Genomic DNA, 22,289 nt, shown 5'->3' with positions numbered 1-22,289 from the left:
CCCCCCAAGTTTTATGGATGCTTAACTAATAGTTTGTCATTATAGACCCTTGTAATGGCAGGAATTTTCTTGTGCTTGTATCACACTGACTTGATAAGAGCCTTATTTTGATTTTTGTACCGAAACCAGCTAATCTTTAACCTTTGTACTTTTATAAACATTACAACTGCACCATGAAAGTTTTGTGGTGCACGTACTTCAAGGCATGTGTCTGTCACATGTCTTAAATTAATACATGTATGGAAAGTAAGTCTCATACTGACAGGCCTAGAGGAATAAAGGTCTCAAAGCACAAGATGGTAGTGTTTGTAGTAAGGCCACATTTCCCAGTACTGCATACCAGTGCCCCTTGGGCCTGTCCTTACAGATTTTCTTTAAAGGAATGCAGATATCATTTTGGTTCATTCACTTGTTCTCAAGGAACATCTTCTTTACTGCTTGCAGTAGCTGGATGATATAGCCCCTATATTCACTGTTTCATTCTCCCTTATTAGAGAAGCCTAACAGTAAGTTATTAGCCTTTTTGCCTTTCCACAGCTCCTGGAGCCTGTTTGCCACCAGCTCTTTGAACTGTATCGTAGTTCGGAAGTTCGGCTCAAGAGATTCACACTGCAGTTTTTGCCAGAGTTGATCTGGGTTTATCTGCGTCTTACTGCCAGCAGGGATAGGCAGAGCAATGGTTGCATTGAAGCACTGCTCCTTGGCATTTACAACTTGGTAAGTGAGATGAGTGGGAATGCATGAGGCAAGCTTTGATCTGAGGTTTTGCGTCACTGACCACTAGGAATAAAGTAAATTATTGGAACAACATATTTGAAATTATAATACGCTTACATGAAAGCATGTTTAATCTGGAGAAAAGCATAATGTAATGATGGTTTAGTAAGAACATGTTTGCAAAGTTGCGGGGGTTTTTTTGGGTTTTTTTGGGGTTTTTTTTTATGGTAATCTTTTGGGGACAAACATTTTAACTAAAAAGGATCATCTCATGGGCTTTCTTGATCTGTGTTATACTTCTGTTTGTAAGGAAATTAAGTAGCCCTTCTTAACGTTGAAAAATACAGCTTTCTATGGAGATGATCATCAGTCCAATATGCTTGGCCAATCTTCATGTGCCACTTCCCTCCATCCCTCCTCTTACATTTTAAGTCTTTTTAAGGGTAATTTGAAGCTGAAACTACTCTGCATGCTAGCACTTAGATACATGCATGTGTACATTTGAGATATATAGTTGTCTTGAGTGGAACAAGTAAGGTATTTTAAGAATAAGTAAAGGTAACTGTAGATGATTACATTTGCCTGTTAAATGTAAAATAATTTTTTATATCCTTACCTTAGCCTGAAAATGTTTATTCTTATAATGTTATGAGGTTGTTAGATATATTTAGGAATACTGCCAAGATAGGCATTCTCTAATGGGAATTTCTGTGTTACAGGACTTAAAAACATATTATACTGAAATACCACTCTTCCCTCTACTATCCTAGTAAACCCCTCCTTTAAATTGTGTTTTATGTTTCTACATATGATGAGACACAGAACAGTCAAACTGTGATTCTTAACAATTTTATTTTTTTGTGTGTGTCTGTGGATCAGCTCTAACTGGAAGATCCAGTTAATTTGGATTTATTCAGATAGAAAAAAAATACTGGAAACTGCTTGCTGATTTTTGGTACTGTTTGCTGGGTTAAAGTTGCACATTTATCTTTGTCAGCCATTTTGTCAAAGGTCTTTTTGCAGTTCCTATGAAAGTCATGTTGGTGATTCATAATTTTTTTGAAAGACAGTAATTTCTTAATTCTCTTGAGATTCAGGAAGAAAGAGACTTCAAAATCAACAGTGTTTGGTTTGTGGTCTTTTTTCCCTGAAGTTGTTGGTATTTTTCTGCACATACACTGAGACTGAAAGAGGGAAGTTATTTTCTTAATACTTAGGAAGTGAAAGACAAGGATAAATCTTTTGGGTTCTGCTAAGTTCTATCAACTGTCTTCCCATTGTGATCCTTAAAGCCTGCTTACAAGTACTGTGCTACCTTGGACAAGTTTTCACATAAACTGGAGTGACTGCAGCTCATTGTTTGGAGACTTGCTATACAAAGTGAAAAGGCAGGATTTTAGACTCCTTTTTGGTATAGTTTTATGTAATTGCTCTTAGTATGTTTGCTTTAAAAACTTATGGGTTTGCTTATCTAGTAGCCTAGCAACTAGAAAATCTGACCAGTTTTGAAAGCCTTTTGAGAAAGCATTCTATGTATTTCTTATGAATAGAATACCTGAAGAAACTTTGCCATTCCCCTTGATTTCACCTTTTGTCTGTGATGCATTTATTATGAGGTACTCCCATTGTCATGAAGTGATTCATAAGCCCTCATTTGCCTATATCTGTTGGGCTTAAAGTTTATCCTTGCTCTACTATCCAATTCTATTATAAATAAATGTTATAATGTAAAGGTGGTCTAGAAAAGCTTTTTATTCATTTTTGGTTTGGATGAAGTCGCGCTGGTCAAGGAGCCAGTGCTGGTTTTATTAGGTGTTGCAGACTGATTCTGCAAAACAGTCTGTGATAGCTCTTTCTGACTTTTAAAATATATATGTAAATTTGCTTGTATTCTGCAAGTGTACATAGACCTTGGGATGTGTATTAAGAGTCTTACCAGATCAGTACACCTATCTTACTTGTTAAATGCCTTCTAAGAGTTGAAAATTATTCCAAGTCCTATATCCTTACTTCCATTTGGGTTTTGGTTTTGTTTTTTAATGCAGGAAATTGCTGACAAAGATGGAAACAACAAAGTTTTATCTTTCACCATCCCTTCGTTATCTAAACCCTCAATATATCATGAGGTAAGAGAGCTGCTTTAGTAAATTAGAATTGGATCTGTTAGAGGAATGAAAACTGGATCCATGTGGTGCAACAGGCCATTTTAGGTTCATCTTGTTGCAGTAAGTTTTCAATGTCAGTAGCTTCCAATTAGTCTAGTTCAGTAGCATTAGTAGAAGAAAAGGAATGTAAATGTTGAAGAATCTTTGTTGACAGTATGCAGTTTGAACAGATTTTAATTGTGTTTAGTTTAGTGTTTAGTTGCAACTGGTTTTTTGCCTCTTATGTATTAGTATAAAAGTAGTCTTCCAACTCCTCATTAATACAGGTTTGGAGTCCTGTTTTTCTTTCTCTACTGTTGTTATACAAAAGGTCTGTGCAATTATGACAAACTTATAAATGGGTGTGTAAGAATCAAAGTAGAAAATTGCTCTGACCTGCTCTATTGTTTATAAGCATGGAAGCTGTTTATAGTAATGAAATCAGGTAATGTTTTTTAGATATACTATATTCTGGAATAATCTTAAGTTTTACAGGTCACAAAACAAATGTATCTTTTGGCTCAGGTGTTTAGAAGTTTCAATGCTTTCAGGGACCTTTTACTTACGACTTGATTTCTCCCCTCTTCCTTCCTTCTGCCACCACCTACTACTAGCCCTCTACTATTGGATCCATGGCTTTAACTGAAGGAGCTCTATGTCAGCATGATCTCATCAGGGTAGTTTACAGTGATCTTCATCCTCAGAGAGAAACCTTCACGGCACAGAACCGGTAGGTGGATGTATTCTGACATTAAAGGTCCTTCACTAGGCAGACAAGAAGTCCTTAAATATAAAGACCAAATATATTATGTGCTCAGTCTTTTCTCATCATTAAGTACTTGGAAATAAATCTAGAGAACAGTCCTGGTGATCTTGAGGTACGGTACTTTTGTTGTTTATTCCAACTTTGTATGTTTTTCTACTAGTTAATTTGGAAGAGAGTAACTTCCCTGTTATTTCTGCGTCTGCCGGGAATGTCTCTGCTTTATGTCTGCGAACTCAAATTTTCCTGGAAGTGTAACAAAATTCAGCTTTGGCTCTGAGGCTGTGACTGCTTTTTCCACAGGAAACGCGGAATGGAGCTAAGTGGATAGACAGAACTAGGGATGAGGGAAATTGCCCTGCTGTTCTATGACTGCCAGCTTTACCTTTGTCTAAAGCCAGCTCTGGGAAAACTAATAAAATAATTCTGAATGCATTGCAGACTTGTTCAATTCTGTAACTTTGTCCAAGTATTATGCTATATGCCATTTCCTCCATAGCTTCTGCATATACTAATGGCTTTCAGTAATAATTTTTAGAGTTTAATACTGAATCTTTAATGGCCTGTTTCAAGTTTAGTGAATTATAATGAAAGAGGATTTCAGGGTTTGTGTGTTTACTTCTGACACTTTCTCCTGTGGGGTATTTTTTGAGACTAAGTTGTAGAATTTCTGTGTTAAATTCTGGTGAAATATTAAGAATTTAAACTATGCATATTTGTCCTCTTGTCTCTTTTCAGGTTTGAGGTGCTGAGCTTTCTTATGCTGTGCTACAATTCTGCTATTGTGTATATGCCTGCCTCTTCTTACCAATCACTTTGTAGGATGGGTTCCAGGTGAGACACTTGCCTCTGAAATAGTTGTTTGCAGGGTGCATCTAGACTTCTAAATATTCATCCAGCAAAAAAGAATTAATTTTTGTTGCATTTAATAATGTAAAATGTTTAACTCTTGGTCACTCTTGCAACTTAACAAGAAATTTGAAGCTGTGCTTACATTTGCATACTCATTAAACATATGGAGCATCTTACTGCTGCATGGGCTTTCGTTCTAGTTATGTAACTTTATTTGTAAAGGGAAAAAAAAGGGCAGTTTTGGGGAAAATTATTTGAAGCTGCTCAGACTGATTTGCATTTTTGGATTTACATAGCTTTCAACCATTTTGCAGTATGATCAGCTTAAAAAATACTGCAAGGAATACCACCGGTTTCTTCTACTATTTCCCAGATATTAGTCTCTTGCTTCTGAGGAGGGTTTATACCACACAGTGTTCTGGGTTTTAGTGGTTCATTTGGGGTTTTGTCTGTGGTTTTACATTGTTTTTTTTTTTTTCTTCTTTTCTCCTTTTTTTCTTTGATAACAACATTCCACTTTCTAGAGAATTCAGTAGTGTGATTTCTCAATCTCTTATACATGCCCTTTATATACCCTTCTACTTGAATAGTCTTGGAAGCATCTGGTTGGCAAAGATCCCTGCTTTTTGTTCTGAAAAAATCTCAATTATATCTGATATTCTCATGTGCCTGTTTTTACCAGCATTTTTGACTAAAATTAGATAAATTCTCTCTCCTGCTACCCCCAAACAGAAGAATCTCTTGAAATGTTTTTTGATTTAGCTTCTTTGTTTCAGCACAATACTGCCATGAAAGAAAAGCATTACTTGCAATTGGGTTATTTATCAAAGAAGGATCAGACTAGTTTCTAACAATGTACGTTTTGTAGTAACACACAAATGCAGTTAAGATTATAGTTTGGTTTCTTTCCCGTGAGTTCTGATGGGAATGGGTGAATTCTTGGTATGGTTCCGTCATGTTCACTTGAGTTGAGGCTATGCTAAATTTACCAAATATGTTGAATTTTCCTGCATCTGAAAATTGGATCCCCTCTTTGGGTAGAGAAGAGAGACAACATTTTATAGGTTAGGGATTTTTGTTGTTGGTTTTGAAGCAGTGCAGCAGTTACTATGTATTAGTTGGCATGTGTTGCTTTCATGATGAAGATTCAGATATTAAAGTTATGAATAAATTATTTTGTTTTTTACAGAGACTCGGTGCTATGCAGTGTATGGGAAGGCAGGCCTTTTTTCAAGAGTTAGAAGTAGGTTTTTAGAAGGCAGCTGAGAGCAATTCTCAAGAACGCAGTATCAGGAATACATTATCTGTGTTATCCAACTTTAGGTAGCAGGTGATTGCATACTGCCATTACACATTAGATGGGCGATGACATCTTTCTCTTTTGTACCACTGAAATGTTTCCTTTAAAGAAAGTTGCTTTCGGCTACTGGATTTTTGGGAGAGTCTCCTACTTGGTGGCTGGCATCTTGCCACCCTCATTCATTAGAAGCTGGTATGAGTTGAAGAAAACAGACGGAGTTAGTGGCTATATGGGAGTAACACTGAATTACCAGCAAACTACATCTCAAGGCACTGTTACAAAACTGCTTTAATTGTTGGGAGAGCAACATAAGAATGTTCTATGTTGTGTACTTGTATTTTGAAAAATAAATTTTGAAAAATTAACTAAAATCTCTGTGATGTAGACATTTGTAGGCTTTGTGGGCTTAACATTTTGTTAAATGGTGTGTTTTTTCAGGCTGTGTGTGAGTGGGTTTCCACGGCAGCATGAGAAACGCTGGAAAGAACACTGTAGTAGAGTGGTTTTAGACCCTGACTTCATGGTGCAGCTGCTCACAGGTGTCTATTACGCCATGTAAGTGGATGGGGTTTTTGTATGAAGAGAAATGTCTGGTCTTTTATGAATTAAAATATAAATGCTATTTGTTTTATGATTGAAAACAAAAATCGTTAAACTCACAATGCAAGTTTATAACTCAATTAATGTATTTCGCATAACTTGCTTACTCAGCCAGCTGACAATTTGAACATGTCTGTCAGCACTGAATTAGGTGGTGAGGGCCAGCAGTAGGTGCTGAAGAGAGTTAGGCTTCTGGCTTCATCTTTTCCCAAGTTTCCATTACCACCAGATACCTTCTGTTTACAAGTGTAATAAACTTGGATACCAAGATAACCTGATGAAATGCAGACCTCTTGAATGTCAGTAATTTCTGAGGTAGTAGAATCCATTTCTGGTGGAAATTCAGTTCTGCTAAGTAGCATTAACCTTCACATCTTGACCCCATTGTTTGGTGGGCTTTTTTGTTCTTTAAGTTTGTCCTGATTATGGCATCAAGTTGGTCTTGCTTGGAGGTGACAGGGAACGGATTTTTCTTGTTATACCAACAAAATTAATTAAAAAGTTTTGTCTATACTTTTTAAAGAAGTGCAGGGGTTGGAGCATACATACAGTTGATGAACTTTCTACATAAGCAAATAATTGAAGTGCTGCATTTTGGCAGAAAAAAGACAAGTTTGAGTTCATAAGATAAATAGCTTTCTTTACTTTTTAGATATAATGGTCAGTGGGATCTTGGCCAGGAGGTGTTAGAAGACATAATTTACAGAGCACAGCTTGAACTCTACTCACAGCCTCTGCTGGTAAGAAACAATGCATTTCAATTTATGGCCTTGATCAGGAGGAGTATGGATGCGTTTCTGAAGTGGATTGGTAATGAAAGCATTTGTGGCCATTTACTGCAGTCCCAGATACAAGTGATTGTTAACAGCTGGTGTTTTCAATGTAGCTATTTATACCATGATTTTTCTGCTTGAGTAATAAGCTAGGGTGTTGGGATCTCCTAGGACTCACTGATATGCTGAGAGCTAGGATTTTCTAATGTATTACAGTGGGATCAAAATGGTTGTTATTTTGTCATAAGCTACCAATGAGAAATTCAAAGAAGCTTAACCAAATGGTTGTACGGCATAGGACACTGGTTACAAAAAAGGTGTTTTCTTTGCTTCTGGACCTTCACTGGGGCTGCGAATACACCATGTGGTTTAACTAGTAATACAGTAGAAAAAGCAAAAGCAGGGTAGGTCTTAATCTTTACCTTCTTTAGAGGAGCAGAAATAGAATTGAGTTCTTCTGATTGATTGGGTTTTTGTCAGTTTCCACTATACTTGCTGTTCTGATCATAAAAAGAGAGAAGTGAAATGGGGAAAGAGGTGAAACTGGGTTGAACGGAGGTGAATGTGATTGGGAAGGATGAGAAGGTTGACAGAGAATGGAGCGATTTCATTTTTTGTCAGATGTAGAAATGAGGATCAAAATAAGAGGCAAAGTTAAACAGAATAAAGTAAAATAGAGTACTGTTTTGCATCAGAGTTGTGACTAGAAGCCTTTAGTGCTCCTCTGAAATAACAGCAGTAAAATTTCACTGCTTTTTACATAACTGAGAAAGGAGTGGATTGGGAAAAATCTTTTAATGTGGCCATCTGAGATACCTCTCTTCTGCAGTAAATTGCAGAAAATTACTCTCTTGATGAGTTAATATTGGCTGTAAAATATATCTACAGGCTTTCTGACACTGCTGCATTTTAAATGATCCATTGAATTATGACAATAGTTGGTTCCTTTTGGAAATGACTCATCACTCCATCAGACTGAAAGTTTTAAATTAAATATTGAACCTACTGAATTGGGCCACACAGTTGAACTAACACATTTAAAAGGTGTGTAGGAGGATCTGGAACTTGATGATATGACAATTATCAGTCCTCATTGTTCATTTCTAAGCAGTTTGTCCTTAGATATTACTTCTAATTGTAAGAATCTTCTAGATTATCTTTGAGTTTTTCCAAAGCTATTGCCTCTCTATCCCATTACCTAGGGTTGGTGATGTCATGCCATCACCATCAATTTTTCCCCCTTCCCTAGTTACCAGGTTTTTCATGCAGCCATGTGCAGGCACATTTGTGGGGTTTTCTCCTTAATACTCTGATCATTGCCTTGCTTCCTATCTTGTTTTACTGCAATATTTTAAAAGCAGCTCTTAAGAAATCGTCAGTTTTACAAAAAAGTGACCTTGGCCTTATGCTACATATTCAAGGGATTTGACTTCTTCAAAGGTTGGAGTCCTTTCACCTCACTGCATTCTCCAGGAGATGTGTAAAATTAGCAGCATTATAAAATTTTGTATTTTACACGTAGAACTATGGGCACCAAATAAAATATTGTCTGTGCAGCTTCCCAGATAAGTTTCCAGTTCAGCCTCTGCCTAGGATTTCCTAACAGCAGCAATTTCTTTGAAGCTCATTTAATATTCAGGCAAATTGCTATGTTGGGATTGGTTTTAGGTATCTGTGCTGAAGCTGTTTGTATAATTACAGAAATACCATTACTCATTATTACAGTGAGAAACATCACAGCCTCTGTGTTTGGGAATGTCTCTTGGAGAAAGATTTTTGACAATATACTGTATCTGTACTCTAAATAGGTTTAGAGTGCCTCTGGAATTAAAAAAAAACCAAACAACAGGTGCCAAAATAGCATCAGAAATCTATGAAATATCTGTAATGTAGTTAAATAGCTGTAATGTAGGAGTGGTTGTCTTTCACTGTTACCCAGAGGTGCACTGGAAAGGGCAGTAAGTAATACAAGGGAAAGGCTTTTTCTCTGAAAAGTATTGCTGATAATCATCCCTGGTTATTCGTTTTATAGTCATTAGGGATATTAATCACCAAGACTCAATAGTACCACTAAGCTAGCTTGGACCTGGGGACTAGCTCAGTTCCAGTCAGTCTTTTCGTCTGAATGCAAGACTTCTGCACTTGTTTCAGATGGAAATCTCCATCTTCAGTGCAGAGATGCATAGGCTTTCTTAGCCTGGTATGCATGAAGCATGGATCAGCAAGTCCCTGTTGCAACAGAACCTTTATCTAGTGTATTTTATTGAGGTACTTACTGCTTTTGTTGGATGTGCTTTTCATTAGAGCTCCTTTCTGATAGGCAAGAGTGGATGTCTGGCCTGAAACCAGCTCACTTTTGTCATCAGTACTTGCAGACTTGGCTTGCCAAGTCAGAATTGTAGTGTGTGTTTGTTTTCCTGCCTTTCAGTGCTGGATTATACATAGTGAGCAAGTTGTTATCACATCCTGAAGGATCACAATTTTGTGTTCTTCTGTCAGAGAAGACTCATTCAAACTCGTTTAGATTGTTCTACTGTTGTGTTGAATTTTATCTCTGTATGGTTCTCCTCAGTACCAAGGAGTACAATTTGTAAAAGGTTCAACAAGCAGAAGTACTCTGTCACTTTTCTGATCCTGTTGTAGAAGCTTTTTGCTACTAATTTTTAGATTTTAATTCTGTCTATTGCGAAGAGTACCTGTTGAAAAGAGGGTGTAACTCTAGAGAGTAGAAGATGGGAAGGCAAACCAATGTCTACTGTTGATCTGTTGTGGTTCAGTGCAGCAGAAAGAGTTTCTGAAGTCTTTAATGTGGTCTAGGATAGGGTGAATGCAGTTTGTACCAGTTCAAGAGGATAGCATGGAAAAAGGCCTGTGTGTGAATAGGGGAGCAGTTCACAAACAGATGTTGAGGCTGAGAAAATTGGCTAGCAAAGGGCAAATTAGTTCTGGACAAGTGGAAGACAATGATGAGGAGCATTTCTGCAATGATGGCAACAATCTTTTGTGCTGGTTAGAAGTCAGACAGGAAGGCAGTGGAGAAGATGTTTAATGGGTAGTTACAGCATCACAACAGCATCTGGAGATCAGAATCAGCTATGTGGCGGCTATTCCAGCTCACAGGAAGTGAAAAGTCCTTTGATTTAGTTAATATCCTGCGATGTGTGGCTTTGCTGTTTGAAACAGTTTAATTTCTTCTCATGGTTGATGAGTGGTTTGCCTGTTACAACTTGTAGAAAAGCCACTTTTACTTTATTATAATGTGAATAAACACCCTTAATTTATGGTGTGCGTGCCATATGCATTGATTCAGTCTTTTTTATCAAACGTTATCTGAGATCTTCACGAGACAAATATCTGCCAATAGGGTCTGTTCTAGTGGTTTAGTAGATTTCTCAGTTTGTGGTTTTGCGAATGCTAATGAAAAATGACTTAATTAGTTAAACAGATTTGGTATATGTAGGCTTTGGGAGTTCAGGGAATTTGTTGGATGTCCCATACGTTTCCAAGGCCTCAGAAACCTCAGAGTATCAACACAACATTGGTGATGTTCAAAAGTGCATTAATTCTGTCACTAGGTTGAGGGAAACACATGCAACTGTTGCTTAGAGCATAAAACTAGGAAATGTTTAGTTGTAATAACATGCTAAACAGTGGATACTACTGCATCAGCTACCCACAAATCTTCAATTAAAAAAATGTATGTTCTAAGAAAAAGAACATACTCTAAAAGGAAGAAAAATGTATGTATGCATTGTCAGAAAAGTGGAATATTTTGCAAAGATACATTTTCCTTTAGAAAATGTATCTCATTTACATTGACAGAACAGTCAAATTTATAGTTTTATCTGCATCTTAAAATACAGTTTACATGCCTTGAGCTAACAAGTACATTACATGGATTTAAGACATGTAGACCACATGTTCAAATAAATGTGTTTCTCTTACCACATAGTGAACTCTGTTTTCGCAAGCTGCAAAATCATTGTGGTTTTTTGTGATATAAGAGAAAATCTATTGGGAGGCAACATGAAGTTGCTTTTCATAATGCATATAAATGGTAGTGGAGAGAATAGCCTGCCCAAATTACAGTGGGAGCTGTTGCTAGGTAGGATTTTATGGAGATTAGCAAATCGCATTTTCCACCGTTGTTTTATTTTTAGTCTAGATGTCTCAGACACTCTTATTTTATATACTGTCTTCATTAGAGGGGGAGTAAAGAGCATGTAGGAAGTCTTATGTCTGTGAAACGTAAGAGATCTATGAATGAAGTTAATGTGATGTTAAGTTTAAAATGTGTCTAATATTTTTATTGCCGCTTGGATGCATAAAGTCACCAAGATTTTGGAAAAACAAGGTGTTTTTACTTTAATTTTTTTTTTTTTTTAGGTTCTAAATCCTACTTTGTGTGCAGTGATTCCATTATTGTTGAATACTGCACATGCCATAGAGACCCAGCTTGTTTTTCAACAGCTGGTACATAAGTTCACTTTTTGAACAATTTACTTGTAAACTAGGAAACTGAAAGGTGCTTTTTTTATTTTCTTCAAGTAAAACTTTCATCGCACAAAAGCATTTTAGGGAAAATTTAAAGAAGCAGTTAAACCATGAGAGCCAGAAGAGGTCATTTGTTCTCAAAGCTGCAGAACAGAACTTCTGACATTATAATAGCCTGTTACAATTAAAAAATTGATCTAATAGAGCTGAATGCATTTTAATGTTCATTTGCTTTGTTCATTGATGTTCATTGCTTAGGTTGAAATCTATTTATTTGTTTGTTTGTGTGTTTGTTTAAATTTTGCAAGTACCTGCATTCTAATCCCCTTGGCTAGGTTTTTTCTGGGGGGAAATATGGGGTAAGGGGAGTGGAAAATGGCCCTATCCCCCCCCATGAACAAGGCCATATGTTGTTTGCATTGGCTTGGCCTGTGACTTAATTTTATGACATTCTTGTCATAAAACATAAATGTTATTTTCCTTGTCGCTTTGCAGTCTCTTTTGTGTGGAGACCTTCCTAGGTAGGTTGTTACTTATGTCAGTACAAGTGACAAATGTGGACTGAAATAAATCACCTCAAAGAAAATTCAGCTGTATTTTTGAGAATAGGTTTGTGATGAGGTTTTCAACATAATTATCCATTGCGAATGAATCTTGGGAATGACGCCATTCATCTGGAGGGGATCTGGCATAATTAACAATTCTTGGTTGTTTTCCTTTTAGTATCCAACAAGAAATGCAACATTGCCATTAGTGCAGTCAAGGACAGTCGTAGTACAGCATTTTACTTTTGTCTTAGGTTGCAAATGCCATGAAGAACTCACTGCCCTTTGATGCTCCAGACGCATCACAAGAAGGCCAGAAGGTACTCAAAGTAGAAGTTACTCCAACAGTGCCGAGGATTTCTCGGACTGCTATTACAACAGCTTCTATCCGTCGCCATCGCTGGAGAAGAGAAGGTGAGCTCTCTCTGCCAAGAGCAAATACGCTAACATACTGTTTCCATCATCATCCCTGTAATCTGGCTTCTGAGTTTGAATGTTTGCAAAACAGTTGGTTGGGGTTTTTTGTTTTTGAAAAGTGATACTCCATAACAACGTATAGTATTTTACATCTTCAGAGCACTGCATGAACATGAACATCTGGGGTGTTTGTTTTGTTTTTTTGGTTTGATGATAACCCATGAGGTAGGTGAGAAAATGGAGAAGCTGGAAAATGTTCAATAAGGCTTCTTTTTTTCCTCCATGTAACACAGCATAAAATTGTAGGGTAAAGTTTGGCTTAGAATTTGAGTTCTTTCTTTAATCCACACTAAAACTCAAATGCCTCTCATCATAAATACTTCAGGGAATGAATGGTATTATCCAGACCTTGATAGGGTTCCAGCTACCTAAAGCTACTGAAGGCAGTGGGAGAGGGAAAAGCTGAACATCATAATGCTACCATTAAGCGGCCCAATTTAGAGAGGGGCCATGTGATAAAATAGCTTTGGGTAGCTTAGAATAAGTCTTTATTTTTCCTCCGTGAGTAATTATGTCACAGGAAGCGTGTTTGACTGTATAAAGAAAAATAATAAATACATAGTAGTATTTACCTTGATGTGATGACATCTTCAGTGTAGGTGTAGCAAAAACGTGCTTTGAAATCACTTTGTCATAAAGCTTTGTTGCTGCATCTATAAAACGTTGATCTAAAAAAAGCTGCATAAATGGCTGAAGGTAAAAAGTAGAATAACTTAAACATAAACTGAGGGTAAAAAAAGTCTGAAAATAAGGATTACATGTTTTCCTGTGGTACTCTCTTTTTTGTTTGGTTTGCTTTTTGTTTGTTGGGGTATTTTTTTCCCCTGTATCATATGCAAAAGGATTTGATGACCCAAGGTCTTCAGCTGAATCATGATGTCCAGGACAACAAGTAGCTGTCTTCTGTTTACAGAACTCTGGGTCATGTTTGTCTTCACTGTAGTTGCCATTATATTCATTTGCTAGTCTCTGGTCTCACAGTATAGCCCACCTGTCCCTTTCTGTGGATGTTCTCACAACTTCTAACTAAGCATGGGAGGTGTTTTGTTTGTTCCTTGTCCACATAAATCTTCTATTTTCCCTGCCTGGGTTGGAACACCAAGAAAGGAATAGAAAAGCACTAAAATGTTATATGTTGAATCCCAGATGGCTTTGACTTCTCAAACGAGGCTGACTCAAGCATACCTGGCTCACCGATCCAACACGGCTCCACAGACGTAGGGATCAAACGTGAGCAAGAGGGGGAGGTGCTGATGCGCAGGACCCCTGAGCATGGCTTCCCGGAGCCCACCTTGGCAGCAGCCACAACAGAGGGTAGGACAGAGATGAGGAGGCAGAAGTCAGTGAGGCAGTTGCTGGAGGAGGATCCTGGCTCCCTATCCCCAAGCAGAACTTCTTTCCATTCTAGTGTGTGTTTCCGCTATCCCAGGGTGTATTAGCTTCTCTTTGCAATACACGCATCCCCTATATACCTAACATCAGGTCAGGTACTATCTTTTGTTATCATGTGGGCTCGCCTGGGGCTTGCATCTGTGTGGTGAAAGACTGCTTGGCATGGCAAAAAAAAAAAAAGATGGGTAATAACCAAGAGGTTTTGGGATTGCTTGGAAACTTTCTATTACTGAGCATGTTTAATTTAATATTCAGAAGGGAAAAATGCACCAGATGAGCATGAATCTAGTCCTGAAAAAGAGTATAGAGTATAAATGAATTTGGCTACAACTTAGTTACAGTAGTGTCTTGTTAATCTGCAATTCTTAAATTTCCAAGAATGAAGCTTCCTGTTCCAGTTGAAAGTCAAGCCTATCTGAGACAGACATACAACTGCTGATGTTTTTACTTGCCAGTCATCCTTTAATTGAAAATACGTACATGTACATGAGCGAGCCGGCCGCTCTAAAGGCAGTTACCAAAAAAGCACTTACATTTTCAAGAAGAAATCAGGTTGTCATATTTCTAAGAGCTTTAGAAACACTGCTTTCTTTCTCAATCATACTGGCCACACAAATGCTATAGGACTTCATATGTCTGCTCTGCAGTCAAGAATAGCAGACAGAGTAGCTGGCAGAAATTTATTTTTCTTTAATTCATCTATTAATTTTCTTATCTTTACCCCATAAAAGATGTGGGTTTGAGTATGGATTTGAATCATGATTTCTCCTCAGAGATGAGAATTAATTTTCTTTTAAATTTAACTGAACATATTCTCAAGAGTTCTCCTATCTCAGGTCATCTTTTCAATCTGAACATTCCTTTGTTATTTGCAGCATCTATAAGCATATCAGTCGATCATAAATAAGATTTATGTGCACATTTAGATATGACTTATATAGGTTTCAGATTTATTCTTCAGGAAACAATCATCTGGAGAATTTGGAGATTTCATGTAGTGTTATCACAGAATCCTTTCCCTTAGAGTTGCTATCAAACAATAATTAAGACATCGTGCTTCTGTAGAAGATAGTTGCGTAAGAGTGTTTAGTGCAAATTTATAATCCACTCCTTGGTGCATAGCTAATTTGAGCATGCTCAGTAAATGAGTCCTGTCTTCTCCTAAACTCACTTGTTCAGTTGGTCTTAATCCATTTTACTAAACTTTGCATGTGCATGCCCTGAAGGATATGGAGAAGTCTTCAGCTGCAGAGAACCTTCTGGGAGAGACAGGAAGTGGGAAAGAAGTTAATAAAGATGTGGCCTTCCAGGCATCTCTATGATTTGGTGTGTTGCTGGATAAGCATCATTCCACATACTTTGCTTCAGTAGAAGTGGATCGAATGCCCTTCTGTAACATTAGCAGTGTCTAGTTACATGCTTGGGAGAGCTGGTTTCTGCCAGTTGATGGCATCTGGGAGAAGGCCAGTGAATGAAGTTCGGTTTGATTATCAGTATAGAATTGTGTGTGTATATATAGTGGTCTATTATTTTACTGGTGCTGATTTCACAGAAAATTTCAGCTAGCAAATTCCCTCTCATAAATGTCATTTTGATATCAAACAATATAATGAGAGACTAAACATTACTCATGACTTTTTAGCCTTCACGTTATGGGAAGGATGAACAGTAAAAGTTACTTTAAAAAGCTGTATAAAACCCTTCTTCAGATCGATGTTTTGACTCAACAAATAGAAAAAGGCAGAAGATACCAAGAATATCTCAGTAATGCCTTACAAGGTAGTATTCTGCTGCTGAGTGATAGCAGCCGTGGTTATGTGCACTATTTTGGATCAGTGGAGAATTCTATATCTACATCTACAGGATTAATTATGTACAGGCATCAATAAAAAATTATTTGGGTACAGACTCTGATAAGGAACAGTGAGAGTCCTGAACCACAGTGTAGTGCAATTGAATGATTTATATCAGGTTGCACTCTCTCTCTTCTGGCCTTACTGTAGAAGAGTGCTTGGGAAACACAGGTTTTTAGGTTTTGTTTTCTTTTTCGATACTTATTGGTCTACTGGGGAGGGGGGAAGAGGAAGAAGAGAAAAATTTGTTACTTCATCCTGTTTTCCCCTCCTAACAGAGTAAGTAAGGACTCAAACGTTTTTTTTTTATTGTTTCTGAGGGCAGTTTTTAGAGGAAAAATAACATGTATTGGGAAAAGAGTATGTGTTTGCTGAATTACTTCAATCCCACTGAGAACTTCTGTAGGTATGTGGACCTGACTAGACAGAAATTCTCTTGCATGTTGTCTTCTCTACCTTCTTCATTTTTGAGCACTGCTGAGCTGCTTGGGCCTCTGTATAGTTGCAGCATCCAAAAGCTTGCAACAGCCCCTCTCAGTCATGTCTTTAAATTCTGTGGATAAACACCACTTTTTTCAGTGTGACTATTCTGCTTCACTGTCCCTGAATAGGATTGTCTGATCTAGCATACTGTTAGTCAGCAACATTTTAACGTAAACTTTGAGGATGACTAATGTTCTTGTAATAATAAAACCGTAGCCATGTTGTTTGGAGATGCCTTTTGGGCTTGAGAGGGGACTTCAGCTGCTGCTGTTGCTGCCTGTGACCAAACACGCTTTCATCTGGCTTTGCATGAAAGGAAACATAAATGTTGGTTTATTGGAAAGTGCTCTTGCTTTCAGTATGTTCCAATTCTGTCATATTTTTATTAGCATTTTTGATTATGTGTGGGAAGGTTGGGGGGTGGGGGATGGAGATGTGTTGGATTATGAATAAAATATATCACTGTTTAATTTAAGAAAATATACTTAAGTCTCAATGAGAAGATAAAGGCCTAGTTTGACCAAATGGGGTGGGCGGCAGGGGAGGAAGTGTACGTATTTTAGATACAGGAAGTTAAGCAAGTAACACACCTTCAGTTTAATAATAGTTCTTGAAACCTGAGAAGCTTCCTTTTCTAATGCTAAAAGCTTTACCAAGGAAGGAAGACTGAAGTAGCATGAACTATATTAGTTTTCTGCTGCTGGGAGGCTAATGAGTCCAACAGAACTACATAAAAACTACATAAGCTCACATGGCATCGTTCTGAGAGAGGCCTGAGAATGCTCTGATTGGAGGTGGTTAAATACCTTTTGTAAGCTGCTTTTGTTTTCTGAAAGGAAGTAAGTAAGTTTAAAACAGGATAATAAAACCTCCCTGTAAAGTTATCTTGATTTACACTTGAGAATGTAAAGTTAGATCAGGCTATGCTCTTACTACACAGAGGCAGCAATAACAGCGAAAGCTGCTTGCCTGTGTTGCTTGCCATAATGTAAAATGTTTCTTAGCGCTCTGCTAACAATCAGCATGAAAGCATGAGCTTCCACTCCAGTGCCAGAATCTCTTACATCCTTGCCACCACTTTTTCCCTATTCCACAATACAAATTTAAACATGTTTGCTTGGTGGCAAGCCGAGTTGAACAAACTGCCAGTAGAGCAGTGCAGTAGCTTGAGCTGGGACAGATCCATAGGCTCTGCAAATTTCTTGCAAATAATCAGGCTCCGTAGCTTTTTATAAAGAAAACCAAAATTCTTGTAGCCTCAATGTCTCCTGTTTTGCTAACATGGTTAAACTTTATGGCTTTTTTTCACTAAAACGAGATATATGGAGCAAAACCTCAAACTCCATCTCCAGTTGTGAAATTTGAATGCTGTTCAGTTTTCTACAGAAACAGTAACTCTTCCTATGAGTACTTGGAGCTTATTGGAGCTTAGAAAAAGGACTGGAATCAGATTTAAAAAAAAGAAAAAAAGAATAAGTTGCCCTAATCATATTACAGGCCTGAAAACAAGGATTTAAGAAAGAAGTTTGCCAGGCCTTATTTTTTCTCTTTGAGATAGCAGTCAAAACCACAGTGCCTCTTCTATGACATGAAATGTTTCAGAGGTTAAATTTCTCTTAATACAGTGGTTGGTTGTTGGGGTGTTTTTCCCTCTGGAAACTCTAGATGCTGATAGAAAAGCAAATATGGTAGAAGCATCTTGATAGGATTGCTGGAAATGAAGGGAGGATTGAGCTGTGGAGGGAGAACTAGGAATTAGGTTAATCTCCATCAGAAACTATAGTCACATTATTTAATATGCCAGCTACAGACAACAGAAGCCTTGTGAATGTGGTTACTGGCCTAGGAAGGAACCTAATTTTTTTTTCTTCTAAACACATGCAGGAGGGGAATAGGCACCAGTGTCTGCATGCAGAACTAAAACACATTAGCCAAATGGGGCCTAATTCTTGTTTATGGACAAAGTTCAGGAGACACTCTGACTGATAAAAGTGATGTAGAGGAAAGGCAAATCAAGTTCAGGGAGTACTTACTGGTAGATTCTGTTATTATGCTAAATATGACAGGAAGATTATTGGCTGCGAATCAGAAATGGTTAAGCAAGTGGAAACCAGGTGGATTAGCAAATGAGGTTTGTTTGGACATTCTGTGCACATCCTTGTCTTTATGTAACTTGAATGCTTACTCTTTGTTCTGATTGTTTTGGGATTTTTTTGGTTGTTCTTTTTTTCTTAATAGACACTGAAGGTGTAAATGGAAGAGAGGAATCTGTGAACCTTAATGACGCTGATGAGGGATTTTCATCAGGAGCTTCACTCAGCAGCCAGCCAGTTGGGACCAAACCTCTATCATCTGTATCCCAGAAGGGCAGCTTAAGGAAAACAGCAAGTGGCCATTCTGCTAAGGATAAAGAAACCTCTTCTGCAGCAAAGTCCAATGAGAGCCCTCGAGATCCAGTAGCTTGGAAGCAGTACATGCACCAATCCACTGACCTTGGTGCAGATATAATTGAGATGACACCTACAAAGAAACACCTCAGCCTGCCTGCTGGGCAAGTGGTGCCAAAAGCTAACAGTTTGAGCCTGATCAGGACCGCCAGTGCTTCCTCCAGTAAATCATTTGACTATGTGAATGGCAGTCAAGCAGGCTCCAGTGTTGGAGCTGGTACTGAGGGTGTTACCAATCTAGCAGCTGGCAACACCAATCGGTTTTCAACTATTAGCCTACAGGAGGACCGACTAGGCCAAGCTGGGGAAGGTAAAGATCTCCTTCCCCCAGGAGCTCCCCTAACCAAGCAGTCTCGATCTCCAAGTTTCAATATGCAGCTGATATCCCAGGTGTAACTTTGACTTCCTTTCCCTTTAATCCCCAGGCAAGTTCATCCTTAGGCAAAACATGAACCATCATCCCGCAGTGTGAAAATACCGACTGTAGTGATCTTGTTTGATTTGGTTTAGCTATCATACTGTATTACTGAAACAGCAATAATTCTTCCCTCACCTTCATCCTCCCCCCCACCTTGTAAACATGGTTGTGAAGCAGTATATAACGTACTGTATGCCTTTTTCCATGCCTTCCTTTCTCCTTGGGTGATGTGCAATCCATCGTAGGCTGATCAGTCCCATTTCAACACTGTGAGACTGGAGACACCGGCGGAAATGGTGAATGTGATCCCTATGAGATGATGCTTTGGCTTTGTTAAGAAATAGAAACGGGTTTGTTTTCTCAGTCTACAGTACTGCAAAGACTACTGGATCATGACTTTTCTTTCTCGGAACCAGGAGTGCCTCAGAGATTCTAGTGTGACTTTGGACCTCTCTGAGTCTGTGCAATCAATTCTGGGGAGGGGATTGTCATTGCTGCTCCTGGCTGCCTACAGCACTTTTATCATTAAAGTGAGGGTAGTTGTTTCTTGTCTGCCCCAGTCTCTCATCCCAGAAGCTTTTGATGTTCAGCAACTGAGACATGCATATTAACAAGTTGCTTCCCTCAGAGAGAGGATTCTAATTACATAATGTAGGTTACAATGCACTTCTAATGGCGTTGTAGCCATTTGTAATGTTACATGTCTTCCTCTCCAGGACACAGGGTCATTCTGCATACAGACTAAAATTTAGACAATGCCATGCTGTTAAATCAATTTGGTTTGTAAGTGGGAAGGAAACACCATTTTCCCAGGAACTAATGGCTAGCTCTGCTCCATTTTTGTTGTTGTTGTTGTTGTGAGGTGCTGATCACTGAATTGGAAGGTGTATTCGGGTAAAGAGTATTTCTCAGGCTGCTTTCTGTGGTATCATGGCTGTTGGACACCCCTCCCCGCCCCCTCACAGCTGCTTTCTCAGTGTCCCTGAATTCAGTCATAGAGTCATTTGAAGAATCCTGCAGTCCAGACAGACCATACTCTTAAGGGGCTGTCTCAGGGATAGAGACAATAGTTGGCTAGAAATACTGAAGCTTCAATGAGAAATGCTTTTCTACAAACACCATTTGTGCAAAGGGGTACTGACAGTCCTTTTTCCCCCAGAAGGATCATGCTTCATTGCTTTGGTATATATAATCCATTGAGGTTTTTTAACTTACTGTAGTGAATTGGCCCTGCTCTAGAAAATTTAGAACTCATGCCACTGAGCCAAGCCTAGAATGTATATGACTGGTATATGGGCACTGGCTGGCACTTACGCTGAAGAACACTGCTTAGAAGCACATTTCTGGTTACACAGGAGAATGTTTATTATTCTCTCTCCATCTCTATCTTTTTTATTTTTATAATTACTAGAGAGAAAAGGGAAAAGTTCATCCTCTGTGCTTTAGTCATGTGTGATATCCTGGAAGTTTACAAATTGCTAACCCCCAGGAAAGAGTTACGATCTTTACATGGGCACTTTGGTTTCACTGTCACTGTGAAGGATAAACAGAAGCAGTTATAAATAGCAGGCTATCTTGGATAGTCTTTGAGAAATTCAGGACAATGATACGATGTTGCATTGGTGGTAGCTGGTTTTAGGTTTGGGTGGTTTCTTTCTTTTGAATTTATTCCAAAGAGAATTAATTTTTTTTCCCAATTTACATTAAAATTCATTTAAATATTTGAAAGGGTTTTTTCTTGTGGTTTGACAAGTCACTTTAGTAGTCTAGTCTTCATATCTTATGTTCATATAGTGAATTAAATGTCATCTTGACATGCAGAAATTCATTTAAAAAGTAAATAGAATCATCATAAGAAAGAAATCTTACAATTTCTAAATAAATTTTTAGGGACTACCACAGATGGAATGAAGGCAGAGTTGAGATAAAATGTCAAAAGCTATATATGGTTAAACTGTTCTTTATTTTATGAAGTTTTGCAAGTAGAGACAGTTGGTAAGTCATGGCCATACAAGGTTTAGATTTTGTAAAGACCATCATAAAGGAAATTCTATTGAAGAGTTACCACTGTAGATTAAAAAGGACCAAATAATTTGCTTAAGTCTTTTAGAAAGAAAGGTCAAGAGTGTCAGCTAGTTTTTTAATAATTTTAGTATTTTAAAGCATAGAGCTGTTCATTAGCAAGGCTCTCTACTTTCTACATTTGCTATTAAAAGCATTCCTTCAGAAGTTTTAGACACTTAAAAAATTGGCATTGGGCCAAATTTTACAGCTTGTTAAAAGTATTCTTGTTCGTGGGATCCCACACTGTTAACCTGTTTCGGGAAAGTGAGACAACTCAGTGACTTCAGATAGGGAAGTCAAATGTACGTGCATAAATTCAAATTGCTCAAAACTTAATTCAAACTACCTTTTAAGATATTTTTACAGTTCTCATCTTGATGATGTGCCTTTTGTTATCATTTCGTCCATTGCATTTTGGTTTGTTCTGCTGTATGTAAACCTATCCCATATGAGGTTTTTTTAAAGAGTTCAAATTTATCCCTGTGTAAAAAATATTTTTCTTATGTGCTGATGTGCTCCATCTACAACTTCTGAAAATTACCCTTTCGTGCAATGATTCAGTTGTGGGAGCTTGTTTTGTCGTTTTCAGACAAGTGCTGTTCAAAATTGATCTTAGAAAATTACTCATCACTAGTATCTACAAACCAGCTGTAGTAAAAGGCTTTGCTAGTGCTGTGTATCACGTTTATCGTTAATGCTTCTAGATGTGTCTCAAACTATGCCAAGGTGCATTAAGATCGAGGCGAAACTTTACATCCTGAATTTCAGTACCCTTCAAAGTACTGTGGCAGAGATAAAATTAGAAATGTCTGGGATATGGATTGAGGGAGTAATCTACTGGCTTTCTGATTATATATGCTAAGTACTAAACAGTACAAAACATACTTAAATTTTCTGGCAGCTGTGACAAATATTTAGACTTAAGTCTCTATCCTGAATTCACTCTGCTGTGTCTTGTTTTAGAACA

General features: G+C 37.9%; 1 protein-coding gene across 1 annotated transcript in view; it reads left to right on the top strand.

The window, feature by feature from the left end:
* Nucleotides 1–19,810, top strand: part of FAM126B (family with sequence similarity 126, member B) — a 25,834-nt gene extending 6,024 nt beyond the window's left edge. The window contains exons 3-10 of the mRNA XM_010012100.1: nt 538–717; nt 2,763–2,843; nt 3,476–3,591; nt 4,363–4,458; nt 6,215–6,331; nt 7,029–7,116; nt 12,443–12,602; nt 18,632–19,810. Coding sequence (XP_010010402.1) covers nt 538–717; nt 2,763–2,843; nt 3,476–3,591; nt 4,363–4,458; nt 6,215–6,331; nt 7,029–7,116; nt 12,443–12,602; nt 18,632–19,236 — 1,443 coding nt within the window. The 3' untranslated portion in view covers nt 19,237–19,810. The remainder of the gene's footprint in view (nt 1–537; nt 718–2,762; nt 2,844–3,475; nt 3,592–4,362; nt 4,459–6,214; nt 6,332–7,028; nt 7,117–12,442; nt 12,603–18,631) is intronic.
* Nucleotides 19,811–22,289: the final 2,479 nt, after the last annotated feature.

The sequence above is a fragment of the Nestor notabilis genome, unplaced genomic scaffold (assembly GCF_000696875.1).
Source record: "Nestor notabilis isolate BGI_N333 unplaced genomic scaffold, ASM69687v1 scaffold12483, whole genome shotgun sequence".
Taxonomy (NCBI): domain Eukaryota; kingdom Metazoa; phylum Chordata; class Aves; order Psittaciformes; family Psittacidae; genus Nestor; species Nestor notabilis.
The sequence above is the reverse complement of the archived record's forward strand: the minus strand, read 5'-3'. Positions and strand labels throughout refer to the sequence as shown.